Source organism: Vespula vulgaris, chromosome 7 (genome assembly GCF_905475345.1).
Source record: "Vespula vulgaris chromosome 7, iyVesVulg1.1, whole genome shotgun sequence".
Classification (NCBI taxonomy): domain Eukaryota; kingdom Metazoa; phylum Arthropoda; class Insecta; order Hymenoptera; family Vespidae; genus Vespula; species Vespula vulgaris.
This window is the reverse complement of record NC_066592.1, coordinates 3,733,879-3,747,966: the sequence shown is the minus strand read 5'-3', so window position 1 is coordinate 3,747,966 and position 14,088 is coordinate 3,733,879. Positions and strand designations below refer to the sequence as shown.

The 14,088-nt window shown below is 34.6% G+C and overlaps 2 protein-coding genes across 10 annotated transcripts in view; one reads left to right on the top strand and one right to left on the bottom strand.

Moving 5' to 3' along the window:
- LOC127065192 (calmodulin-binding transcription activator 2) overlaps positions 1-9,840 on the top strand; it is a 51,699-nt gene extending 41,859 nt beyond the window's left edge. For 5 of the 6 annotated variants that reach the window (XM_050997203.1, XM_050997200.1, XM_050997204.1 and 2 more), the window contains 2 exons: positions 594-749; positions 2,182-9,840. In XM_050997203.1, coding sequence (XP_050853160.1) covers positions 594-749; positions 2,182-2,320 — 295 coding nt within the window. In that variant the 3' untranslated portion in view covers positions 2,321-9,840. Of the gene's footprint in view, positions 1-593; positions 750-912; positions 938-2,181 lie in introns of all 6 variants that reach the window. The other variant, XM_050997202.1, reaches the window with a different exon arrangement.
- LOC127065193 (RING finger protein nhl-1) overlaps positions 9,332-14,088 on the bottom strand; it is a 54,520-nt gene continuing 49,763 nt past the window's right edge. For all 4 annotated transcript variants that reach the window (XM_050997206.1, XM_050997211.1, XM_050997208.1 and 1 more), the window contains 4 exons: positions 13,797-13,958; positions 13,371-13,515; positions 11,189-11,470; positions 9,332-10,633 (listed from right to left, as the gene is read on the bottom strand). In XM_050997206.1, coding sequence (XP_050853163.1) covers positions 10,202-10,633; positions 11,189-11,470; positions 13,371-13,515; positions 13,797-13,958 — 1,021 coding nt within the window. In that variant the 3' untranslated portion in view covers positions 9,332-10,201. The remainder of the gene's footprint in view (positions 10,634-11,188; positions 11,471-13,370; positions 13,516-13,796; positions 13,959-14,088) is intronic.

Genomic DNA, 14,088 nt, shown 5'->3' with positions numbered 1-14,088 from the left:
TCTTCGCCACCTACCTCCATCACGATTCTTTTTCTCTCTCGACGAATCATCTCCCCGTCGTCTCCCCTTTCATCTCCGAATCTCGCGAGATCACCCGACTAATTTTAACGAGCGATGAGTAATTATCGAGAGATACGTACATGCACGTTCGCCGCACATTAATTTAACGCGATCCAGGTCAACCAGACCGATAACGCTCGAGTTCGAGGTACGTGCCGCACGGGGCAAACTTTTAATTGGCGTCGTAAATAATTCAACAACTTTTGCTAGAGTCTCTCTTTCCCTCCCTTGTCGGCCTTCCGCAACCCCCTTCTTTAACCTCCCTACACTTACCACGAGCCGCGACGGTGCGAATACGAGATTAACTTACCTTTCTTCGAAGTTAATACTAATTTCGTTCGATCGTATGCCAAGTTCTTCGTTCTCTCTCTCTCTTTCTTTTTCTTTTCATTTCTTTTTCTCTTTCATTTCCGCTTCCCTTCAGGGTTCCATTGTTCTCGCAAATTTCTTCAAAAAATTTCGTAACACAACGTTACCTTCCTCTCTTCCCTTCACCCTCGTTCTCTTCACTTTATTGTCTTTTACGTTTAAAGGCAAGCTACGAAGGCAGCCCTGGTGATTCAAAGCAATTATCGGAACTATCGCTCACGTCCTGGGTCCGCTTGTTCAAGGCAACAGGCAGTTCATCAGCAAGCGGCCCATCAAGCTGCAAGAAAGATCCAACAATTTATGCGGCAGTCAAAAATCAAGTTAGTAGGCCAGCCCGTTTTCTCTATCCCGTGCATTTCCTGTTGCAACGATGTAGCACGCACATTAGTTACGTAGAGTTCTTGTTAGCACACAAAAAGGCTTACCGTACGAAAGACAACTAAAGTTCTAAAGTCTCCCTCTTCTCTGTGTGTACTAATGCAGCTTGTCGTGGGACGATTCACGACCGGTAAGTAACAAAACAACAAGTAGGGCGATCGTTTCGGCGAACACTGCTCAATTAAAAAAGAACAAAAAAAAAATCATAAAAAAACAAATAAGAAAATAAAAAATTAAAAAGAAATGAGAAAAAAGATAAAAAAAAAAGAATTCAAGAAAAGATTGAAAGAAAAAAATTAAAGAGAAAGAAATTATAATAATAATAATAATAAAAAAACACGTCGAACGATACCTGCTGAATATCGCTTCAACCACGACGATCAGTATTCCTTGTTACACGACACGAATTTCTTACCGATGTTCGTCGCAGTTACTTGCAGTTTTTCATTGTCAGTGTTACATATACATATATACATATAGAAAGTAACGATGCATTCGTGTTACTCGTATTAGCGGTGTTTTATTCAAGTAATCTTTCTCTTTCTTTATATATATGTATATGATGTCGTGTTGGATTTCGAAGCTTCCATCGTAGACGAAAGAAGTTTTTCGATCTTCACGCTGCTAATAAAAATCGATCTTCCTATTTTCTATAAAATTCTCAAATCAATATCTTCTAGATTATTTAACCTGTTAACAGGGTATTGCAATGAATTACATTATAATTTGTTTTGTTTTCTTTTTTCTCCTTTTTACGTCAAAGAATTATACGTAGAAATATTTTGATGCTTCTTCTTTTTCTGTTTAGTTTTCATCGAGCATTTTTAATTCGATTATTGTCTGTTTATATTCTACATTAAAAAATAAATTACATTATGTTTTCGCATAATAGAGAGAGATATAATCTAGTTGACAGGTTAGACTAATGATTTTCAAACTTAACTTCCGACATACGTGCTGAAAAAATTGTCATACATTGATCGTTAAAAAAGTAAATTGCAAGTATTAACATGATTTTATTTTAAAGAACAAAAAGATAAAAAGAGAAAAAAAAAGAAAGACAGAGAACGAAAAAGCCACCGAATATTTTTCTATAGGTATTGGCAAAACGAATCGCAAAGAAAAAAGAAAAAGAAAGGAAAAAATTTGTGACAAAAAAAAGCATTCTTCTTGCATCGTTAGAAAAACACTTGTTCGAGATGATGAGCAGCTTGATCGATCGAAGGACAGCTAGATCTGCGCCTGTTAACGTTGTCGTTGACGAGTTTCGTGGGATTGCTTGATCGTTCGGTGTTGTGTATCACTAATCCCCGAAAAGTGGAGTGAAGTTTGGACTGGGATCGTTATATCTAGCAAATGTTTCTTGCAAATTAGACTGCAGAACGCCAGGGCCGCCGCAAACGGGAACGTGAGGCAGCCAGCGGCCATTTCACGAGCGGTTGCTGTCCCCCAAAGCTCGCACTCATCTAGCCCAGGGGCCAGCCTACTAGCCGGCAAGCCAGAGGTCATTTAAACGATCGTCAATCCAGCAGCACGAGGAACGCCAACGGCGACACGATCGGAAAGTAATTCTCCAGGAGGAAAGTCCTTTGAATCGATTGATTACTTGTTTGATCGATCGATCGATCGATCGATCGAGCGAGCATCATACGCTGGAAGATATACTTACATATTTCTTTCTTATCACCTCGACGAGCTACGAGAGAACAAAAGAGAGCTTTGATCTTACAAAAGGGGGAACGTTTTGTGAATCAATCAATTCTTTGTTTAATTGTCTTTACTTTCCTTTTGCTCTTTTTTTCTTGACTTTTTTTTACATTTAAAAATTGTTTTTTTTTCTCTTCTTTTTCTTTCTTCCTGTCTTTTTTTTATTCTTTTTTAATCTTTGCAATATCGAGGATTAAACATTCTCGATTCGTCTAACATCCAATTTATTTTAAACTTTACCAAGTGAAAAACTTGTCTTTCTTAACGTTCCATTTGTTAATATCAAATTACGTTCATTTTTGTATTCTCAAGTTTATTATTTTTATTTAACAAATCTTCATTCGATCGATATTTTTGGCATCGTTCTTGTTCTATCGTTTCTGGTTTTTCTTATATACTTATCAAATGTGTCAGTTTTGTCGATGAGAGGAACGAAAACCCTGCCTCTAGTATGTTACTCTCATTTTCATTAAGTTTCAGAAACGATAAAGCGATATTGTGAGAGGTGAAAACGATCGTGTTAATACGACATGATTTCGACGTATAAGAAAGAGAAAAAGAGAGAGAGAGGGAGAGAGGGGGAGAGAGAGAGAGAGAGAGAGAGAGAGAGAATTTGTGTCCTTGGGCTGATAAGGCAGGGCTGTCAGTAATTTGGAAAGAAAAAGAAAGACAGAGATAGATTTGATATATTTTGAAAAAAATATGGGTGCTGAACGGCACTCGAATCCTTTCATTTTTATATTTCACATCGATCTATATACGTACATAATATATTATAATATATACATAAATAGACACACATACACATTTACACATACATACGTATATATATAATATATATACACACACATATATATATGTATATATATATATATATCTATATATTATTTTAATGAAAATCTTAGCGCGATTATCGAATCCTATTCACAGTCGTCGTACCCGTATGCTCTCGTGCTCTTCCATCATACGGCAATCGTTATTAAAATCGAAAGCCAAACGAGGTTAGCGTAGATGAACTAAGAGAAAAAAGTAGAAAGAAGCGAGTAAAATAAAATGAAGGATTTTTTTTTACCGAAGAAAGACAAAGAGATAGGAATAGAGAAAGAGAGAGAGAGAGAGAGAGAGAGAGAGAGAGAGAGAGAGAGAGAATGTTGTCTTTTTGAGATGTCGTTAGGAATATCCGCGTTAATTTGTCGAAGCGATAAAATAGGGACGATGAAGGTAAAAGACAGAGAAGATGAAGAAGACACTGAGGATTTAAAAGTTGAAGATGAAGAAGATATGAAGATAAAAAGAAGAGAAAGAAGGTAAGAAGAACGATTTGAGGAGACTACTTTAGAGTGAAGTAGCTCTCCTAAGGGGAAAAAAAAATTAAAGAAAATAGAAACGAAAAAAGAAAAGCGGGATTTTTTGTGGAACGGGGTGGAGGGCGACTCATCCACGGGCTGTGCTTAAAGTCACAGTATAATCAATTCTCGTAGTGTTAACATTTAGGATAAGCTAGTCGATTATATATTGTTACAAAACTACATCTACCGTTTCTCCCTCCAGCGTAGGGAATTTTTTTAAAGATTCTTTAGCGTAGAGAAAGAAAGAGAGGAAGAGAGAGGTAAAGAGGAGAAGAGAGAAAGAAGCAAGTAAACAAAAAAAAAGGGAAGATTTTTTGAAAGAAAGAGAAAAAGAGAGAAAAAAAGAGAGAGAGAGAGATGAAGAGAATGATTAAAAGCGAGGTTTATTACGTCATCTTAGGGAGTTACACGCGCTTATAACCGTGGACTCGCGCGTAAAAAGCTCGATTTTAAAATGACAAAAGTCTATTGTGATAAATTTATGGTGATCCAAGAAAGTATTTCCGCGAAATAACTAAACAAACAAAGGGAGAGAGAGAGAAGGAGTAAGATGGAGAGAGCGAGAGAGAGAGAGAGAGAGAGAGAGAGAGAGAGAGAGAGAGAGAGAATGCAGTGAAAGAGGGAAAGTAGAAAGGATAGATTGAAGTAGAAAGAAAAAGAGGATTGAAATGACAGACAGACAGACAGATCCGGCGTGTTCTTTTTTCTTTTTTTTTTTTTTTTTATATAGAAAAACGAGAACGCTTCGTTCAAGTGAAAGTACACATATACATATATACATAGATACAAACATAAATACGTAAGATGATCAATATCCGAGATAGATCAATCGTTCGATCGATAGATCGATTCGGCTCGACTATGACTCTACTTGTGTCGATCGTCGGCTACATATATACATACATATGTATTTACAGGCACTCACTGTGACACAGACACAGACACAGGCATGATTGTTACGTAAAACGACACGATCGGAGTTAATTTGCGGATAGAAGAGAAGGCGAGAACTATATGTGGTGAACCTAAAGGGAGGAGAGTAACAAAAAAAAAAAAGAAAAAAAAATGGAAATATTGTACACAAGAGTCAATTCCAACGAGCATTCTCATGCCACTAAGCTTAAAGAAAATTATTAGTTATAAAGAAAAATGGGAAGAGGGTTATAGAGGAAAGAAAAGGGGAAGGATAGAAAGAAAAAAATAGATAGAGATTCAAAGAGGGAGAAAAAGAAAGAGAGAGAGAGAGAAAGAGAGACAGATACTCTGAGTAAGGGAAGGAAGGTTTAATGAGAAAATAAAAAAAAATAAATAAATAAAAAAAAAATAAAAAAAATGGATATGAAAACATTCTCACACTCTTTTAATCATTGTTAAATTAATGAATGAATCATGATCCTATCGTAAAATGAAACGAGTAAATAATAATTATTATATATACACACACACAAAACTATTATTATATATTCATATTTTTGCTTATTGCATATTTAAGAATCTATTTAAACAAACACGAGGGCTAGCGACTATTATTGTATGAGAAGAGGAAGAAAGTGGGACGCGCGCGCGCGCGTTGTGAGAGAAGAGGTGGTCGAGGGAGGAAACGAGGCTTTCCTCCTGAGCGATATTTTCTTTTCCCTTTTTTTTTACCTATTTTTCCTTTTCTTTTTCTCTTTTTTTACTTTGTCCTTTTTCCTTTCTCTTTTCGAAGTGTTCGTCGTCGGGCGTTAATAATAATAATAATAATAATAATAATAATAATAATAATAATAATAATAATAATAATAATAATAATAATAATAATATTAATAATATTAATAATATTAATAATAAAAGAAAACTTTTTCCCCCCTGTACGTGGCAATCAATCAAGTTTCAAAAATTTTTTTTCGAGCGTTCGGCCTTTCGAAGAAATGAGAATTAAGAATAAGGATAAAAAGAAAGGTAAATAGTAGGGTATTTAAAGACGATAAAGTTCGAAGGGCAAGCTTCTTCGAAAGTTCGAAAGTCTTGGCGTAAACGACTGCGAATATTAACAATGATGAGATATCGTCTTTCTTTTTCTTTTTTTTTTCCTCTGAGAGACTTAAATAAAAAGGAAATAAAATTCATTAAAGTAAAGTAAAATAAAATAAAATAAAATAAATAAATAAATCAATGAATACATAAATAATTAAATAACTAAATAAATAAATAAAACAAAAATGAAAGAAAGGAAGAAAGAAAGGAGGAGAGGAAGGAAGGAAGGAAGGAAGAAAGAAAGAAAGATATGAAATACACAATATTTTTCAGTCATAAAGAGAAAACGTTATTCGGATAATTGAAGAGGAAAAAGATTAAGAAAAAAAAATTAATAAATAAAAAAATAAATAAAAAAAAATTGATTAAAGAATAAAAAGAAAAGAAATTAATAATTTAATTAGTCGACGCCACGGACAAAATATTTCAGGAATTTCCCCCTCCCCCGTCCGATTAATTATCTGCTCTCTTGTATGTATATATACGTACACACACATACATATTATATACATACGTATCCATGTACGATCCGCTAATGTATGTATATTGTATACACCGAAAATGATTTAATCCGAGCGCGTGGTTTTAATTCTTGCGACTTGTGGCGCGGGGAGAGTGAGGAAAAAATAACTAAGAATAATAAAAAAAATAATACTAATTAAAAAAGACATCGCTAGGGTAGGCGCTTCGAGGATACATAAACTTTAAAAGACACTTAATACATACAAATTATTCTCAAAAAAATGTAAAAGGTTTAATAAGTCAAAAAATGGGAAAAAAACATTTTTAAAGTCTACGTAAGAAAGCCAAGAGTCAAAGACGAATAGATAATAGGAGCCGCATGGCCTAACTGCTGCCACTTTAATTAATTAACTAATTACTTATAACTTTATTACTACTCGATTAAACTCGATAAACAGATGATATATATGTATGTACATATATACGTGTTTATTAATCCATCTACACGTACATATATACAAATATGTATATATATATATTATATATACATATATATATACATATATATATAAACATATAAAAAATGGAGTACGTCATGCCACTTTTCAAACTAACTTTTTAGAACGCAGATGACGAATCAGTAGGTATAGCAGAACTAATTAATGAAAAGATAAAAAAGAAAAAAAAACATAAAGCAAACTTCTCTTCAAAGAATTGGGAATGATTGATTCGCGCGGCTATAGATTCGAGTATTTCCAATTGTCCAGTCCAAGAAAAAGAATAAAGAAAAAAAAAAATAATAAATAAAAATAACTCCAAAAAAAAAAGAAGATAGAAACATACGGATACGTACATTTACAGGGCGCCGCGTGAATTTTCAACTCGTGAACGCGGAGAGACAGAGAACTAGAGAAAGAGAGACAGAGAAAGAAAGAGAGAAAGAAAAAAGAGAGAAATAGACAGAGGGAAAAAGAGAAAGAGAAAAGGATAAAACTCTTTTCTTCGTCGTTCCTTCATATTCGGAGTTATTAAATAATTCTTTCGATATCTCCGCGGAGAGTATTAGACACGACGGGGCCCTTACGTAATTCTTTTTTTTCTTTTTTTTTTTTTCTTAAAGCTTCGTTTTTCTCTCATTCACTAAACACGTATCTAGATACGTACACACATTCACATCCACATGCGCGCACACATAGATGCGCCTACACACATACACATACACACACACGTAAACATATGCTTACAAAGAGATAGAGAAACGAGGAGACACCAAAACAATTTGTTTACGTTTCGCGTTTCGCGGAGATCGAAAGACGCGAGACTATCTCTGTGAAATGTACGTATCACAATGTCGAAAAGGTCGAAACGATCGGATCGGTGCCTAGCTCATTTTCTATACACTGTTCCTTGATTAAGACATGGTCACTTCGTACCTGCTTGCTGCCTGCCTGGTTCGTGTTACATAATAATACCTATTTCTAGTCGTACCGAGGTATATCACGCGTTGTGTACTCTCCTCGACATAAAATAACGTCCAAGCATGTTGCGTACTTTCGTTGTGATAATTCGACGGTGAACGAGCGAGCAAGGGTGTGAAGATAGAGGGTGAATCAAAAAATATGTGTGTGTGTGTGTGTGTGTATATGTGTGTGAGAGAGAGAAAGATAGAGAACGAGAGAGAGAGAGAGAGAGAGAGAAAGAGAGAAGGGAAGAGAATAAAAAGGTGGTGGATTTCACCCTCGCTTGTAAACTGTTCTCCGTTCATATACACACACATACGTACACAGAGCACAGCACATACATAGAAAAAAAAACCAACAGACAGACACTTTAGGATTTTTCTATTATCTTATCGACGAAAGTTACACGAATTTATGATCACACATACGCCCTCACATATACATCAACAGATATTCAATTACATACATACATACGTACATATAGACACACATACACACACATTGTATAATTTGTTGCATATCCCGTCGATCGTCGCGAAGTTTCGCGATACTCCCGGAATGTTGATGGTTTCGACAGCTGTTTCGACATGTCTCTCTAGTCGGCGTTTCAAAATTTCCTGACGGTTCCCATCGAACGTCGTTCGCTTCGTAATTGAATTCCGTCGAGAGTGCAACATTTCAAAGAGAGAGAAAGAGAGAGAGAGAGAGAGAGAGAGAGAGAGAGAGAGAGAGAGAGAGAGAGAGAGAGAGAGAGAGAGAGAGGGAGAGAGAGAGAGGGGGAGAAAGAGATTAAAGGAAACATTGTAGACACGCGTTATATGTAAATGTGTTACATGAGAAATAAAGAGGTATATACCTAAATATGATATAATATTTATACGTGTATTAAGCGTATATAAAGAAAATACGCTCTCGTAAAAATTTAGCAAGAGACGTTCGAGAATTGTCGAGGAATGAATTTTGAAACGGGGACGGCGCAATTACACGTACACATTTACTTTTAGTGGAAAACGAATAATGGTAAAGAAGCCTCCATCTCTTGTAATATTTTTATTATCGCAAACGTAATATATTACATTATTAAATTATATTAAATAATGGATTACGCCCACTGTTTATTATTTATCGACTAACGTTCAACTAATACTTGTAAATAAATAACGAAAATATTTTATCTATATTTCCGATCCGGGGGTGTCAGGCGGGGGCGGCGAAATTACCTCTTGTCCGCTCTAGATGGAGATCGTGCGATCACCGTTCGCCTGCCCCTCTATTGTTACACCATTTCAACATTGCATTTAATAAATTATATATTTATTGACTCACTCACCTTTTGACTTACCCCTTTCGCTCACATTTTACCAATTATTAAATATTTATTAGGAGAAACTATTCTTATTCGATGGAAGAACGAAAATATTAAAACGAAAGGTATGTAATAAAAGAAGAATTTTTATATCATATGTAGGTCGATTATGTATTATCGAGTTTGAATTTTAAGCATTGTTAATTAAAATGAAGTGAACGAAATTTTAGGCATTACTTCCGCAACGATTTATTTCAAGCATGTACAAACGATACAAACTCCTCGTTTCAGTGTACAAATTTAAGAATCGTTCGAACAAATTATTTTTTTTGTCGAGAGTTAGATGGCGAAGATGAATGATAGGTAAGAAAAGATCGAGAATAGAGAAGATTGATAAGAGCGAATGACGAACGAAATAGATTAGAGATAAAGAAAAAATAATAGAGAAACGGATGCTTGATTTTTGAACAATCGATATATCATTTTATTTTTTAATTATTAAATTTATATCTTTCTTCAAAGTAAATCATTTATCCGTTGCTATAAATTGCTTCTCATTAAATATTACCGTGTTAAAAATACATATGTATTTGTTAATGCATGTTACTTCGTATAACAATTATCGAGTGTCAAGACAAAAAGTTAACATTTTCGCAAGTTTTTAAAAGAAAAATAGAGGAAGAGAGAGAGAGAGAGAGAGAGAGAGAGAGAGAGAGAGAGAGAGAGAGAGAGAGAGAGAGAGAGATAGAGAGAAGAAAAGAAAAAAAAGATGAGCTTATCTTAAAATTACTTGGAAGATTACAACGAAGCTTTTAAACGTTCTTGTACGATCGTAATAAATTGAGAGTTTTACGTTGATAAATAATTATTATCCTGGCTCGTAGTAAATAGTACCTAAGTAGGTATTCATAAATTCGAATCGATCGAAAATGCAAATATTATATTTCATTCGACGTTCTTAGCATTGTTCTCTGGCATCGTAAAAATGCATCGCGTTAGGAGAACGTTAGTTATAAAATCGAACACGGTTACACGTTTAGAGCGAAGACATTTTAATTTGACATTTGATGTGAATTAGAGGATTAGAATTAATTTCAGAATACTTGAACACGATGATTTTCCCGATCGCATATAACGATATTACCGTTTGATGTAACGGCAACACCCTCGAGACCTTTGAATTCGCCATCTCCGCTTCCCCAGCCACCGAAAGACTTAAGAAAGTTACCTTCTGGACTGAAGATTTGTATTCGATTGTTTCCGGAATCGGCAACAACTATATAGCCTTGTTCGTCAACAGCTACCCCTCTTGGAAACTTAAACTGACCTTCGTCCGAGCCCTCGGATCCAAAGGAACTCAATACACGACCGTTCACGTCGAATATCTGAATCCGATGATTATTTCCATCGCTGACTATAACGCGATTAGTGTTGCTAACTGCTATGTAATGTGGATGTTCTAACTGACCACGTCCACTACCGCAAGATCCGAATTTTCCGACGAATGTACCGTCCGATTGGAATACCTACGAATAGGAAGGTGATACACGAAAAATGACAAATTCTTCGAATCGTATGCTTTTTGAAAAGAAATCCTTTTTTTCTTCTCTTCTTCCTTTTTTGTTTTCTTTTTGTCTTTAATATTAATCGATATATCGAGAGAGAAGGGAATAGAGAAAGAAGGTCTAATATGGTGTTACAAAATTTATAGGATATTACGAGATTTATAATATTTATAGGAAGTATTATAAAAATTTTATAAAGAGATGTTGAAAGTGATCCGTATATAACGGGTGTATGCGTATATACGTTATTTATGATCTTGATAAATTTATGTAAGTCTTGGGTCATTCCAAATTTTTGTAAAACTATATATATATATATATATATATATATATATATATATAAAATTTTTTCTTTATCCATTTTTTATTAAAATGATATATATTTCAAATAGCATACGATTTAATTTTGGACATTTTATATCCAGATGATATAATCCAATTTTTTCTTTTAAAACCCTAAAACACTTGTCATTAAATAAGCGTAGATTAGTTAAATAATTATATCACTTGACCCACCTGTACCCGATGATTCTCCTTATCGCACACATAAATAAATCCAAGAGCGTCCGTGGTAATACCCCAAGGATAATTGAATCGTCCGTCGGCGGTACCTTGAGAGCCAAAAGCCCTCAGGAAACGGCCGGAAGGATCGAGCACCTGAATCCTATGATTATAACGGTCAGCGATGATATATTGGCCGATTCTGTTAACGGCTACACCTGCGAGGCAGTCGAATTCACCTTCGCCACTTCCATATGTTCCAAATTCCTTCAGGAAGTTACCGTTACTGTTAAATACCTGGAATTTCGAAATTGCTTTAAACTCGCTTATCTCTTTAAAGGAAGGAAAAAAAATAAAAAAAAAGATCAGAAATAGAAATTGGGGACAAATGTCTTATCGTTTTTTTTTTTTCTTTAAGAAGACTCATACCATAGTTTCTCGTACCATACTTTTGAGATGGGTAACGATCGAATATGAATAGACATGAAAAATATTATTAAAACAATAGTTAAAGGATTTTAAGATCATTTCAATGGAATGGGGAACAGAATGTGAGTTCTTCTTTTTTTTTCTTTTTTTATTTTCTTTTTTTGATATTTCTATTATCATCGATATTTTCTCGTACGAAAAAAAAGTCAATGTGCAAGATGTTATTGCGAGAATATACGCTTAAATGATTTCTACTGTAGAAGGAGTTTAAGTAAATTTAACACGCGTGGGAAGTTTCGACTTTGAAGCATGCATGCAAAAATATAATTCAGTCACGTTTGGATGAATAAAATGTTGAGAGAGAGAGAGAGAGAGAGATGGGTAGAGAAAAAGAGAGAAAGAGAGAGATAGAGACTGAATGCGTCTATACGTTTCATGGGATTAAAGTTAAATGCGCTTTGTTAGAGTCTGCTAACATGATAAAAGCTGTATGTGTGTAACACGCGATCGACTGGATCCCACACACGTATACGGAATGAACGAAGGGGGGAGAAACGTATTGAGAATTCCTGTTAAATATTTTATCATCATAGTCAGACATTATTAATGAAGCACGAGTTGTCGTCGCACGTGTCCTATGCGTACGATCGTTTTAGTTTTATGTTATATTTATTTCTTTATTTCTTTATTTGTTTATTATTATTTTATTTACGCATTAATTAAGTAATTAATTAATTTATTGATTGATTTATTTATTTAGTTCGAACAACTCTTAGGCAAAAAACTGATTAGTCGTTTAGACAGAAATAATTGTACGGTAATCATCATTTCATAAATCCTTTTTTTGTTTTTGTTTTTTTTTCTTTATAAATATTAAGTACTTAAGAAATCTAGTGATTCGCCTTGCAACATTCGAATGACGATTGCAGTAAGTGTCAAAAGTATTACGATAGCAGAGTATTGCTGCTGCGGTATCTGTCCGGCTGAAAAGAGTTTTTAAAAAGAAGGTATAGACAATGGTGATAAGTCTATACTTATGATCTTTATATTATATTTTCTTCTTTACTTTTCTTTTCTCTATACACACACACACACATATATATATATATATATATATATATATATATATATATGTATGCGTATAAGTATACTATTTTTCAATCAAAGGGTGGGAATAACAAGAAAAACAATGCTTCATATAAACGTCTATAAATCACAAGTTTCAAACAGTACAGAGACCAGTTCCTACGGATCCCGTACAAACTATAGAAAGATCTATCGTTCTAGAAAAAAATTTCTTATTTGGACTCTCTCGATCATTACAACTGTCACCCAAAAACTTTTATTCTTTCTCTCGCCTGGCAACTTTTGGTACTTTTCCTTTTTTTCCCCCAATATTCTTTTTTCTTTGTCTTCCTTCTTTTTTTTCAATTTTTTTTTTCTATGGGTGTCCTTCCTCGAGGACATTTTTTATAGAACTCGAACATCGGAGTCGGACTCGAACGATCGACTCGACCAGAAAATTTTCGCGACTTCGATTGAAAAAATTTCAAACGATTGCCTTTTTCTTTTTTCTTTTTTTTTTTACATTTCGTCTTTTTTTTTTCTTTTTCTCTCTCTAATCGGATGGGGTCATCGGAGTAGTAGAAGACACAGACAGAGATAGAGAATAGAGGCTTTCTCAAGCCTCTACGCAGATTATCGGTGTTCTTTGATAAGGGCCTTCGTAGGTCGTTGGACGACATCGTTGCTGAAAGTTATTATTTACTTGAACACGATGATTGGAGCTATCGGCAACGACGATGGTGTTGTCCGGGCCGATTGCAAGGCCTCTTGGCCAAGTAAAGCATCCGGCTTCGCTCCCCCGCATCCCAAATTTAAACAGCTGTCGCCGCTTTAGCAGATAATTACTCCTACGATGAAATAAAAATCGTTTCAAACAAAAAGAATATATATGAAAGTTTATTTTCATCATATAGCTGAATAGAATATGGAAGAATTGGATCAATAGTAGTATGAAATGTCGGTAATATAAAGTTCATAGGTGGCGTTCGGAATTCTTTTTCCAAGAGGATAAAGATAAAATCAGAGACAAGTAAGAGAATATTCTTCCTTCTTTCCTGTTAGATTTCTCCAACAATAGATTCGTTAATATCTGGAAAAAAAGTTTATTTATAAAAAAATGTATGCTCACCTAGTGGAGGAACCTGCTGCCGCGGGTATAACGGGAGCTGCTGTAGGGGACGTGGGGGAGCCTGACGGGTTTTTTTGATCGTCGTCAGAAGATTCGAAGGACGTTTGACCGGTGTGCCTAAGAGGTAGACCGAGCGATAACCTTCTGGAGGTTGCGCTGGCGCTAGAAAAGAAAGAAAAAAAAGAAACAAAAAGGGATAACAATTAAAAGGTCAATGATGAAGAAAATGATGAGGTAGTAAAGAAGGACATAATAATCAGTGTTAATGACTTCTTTTTTTTTTATAAAATTT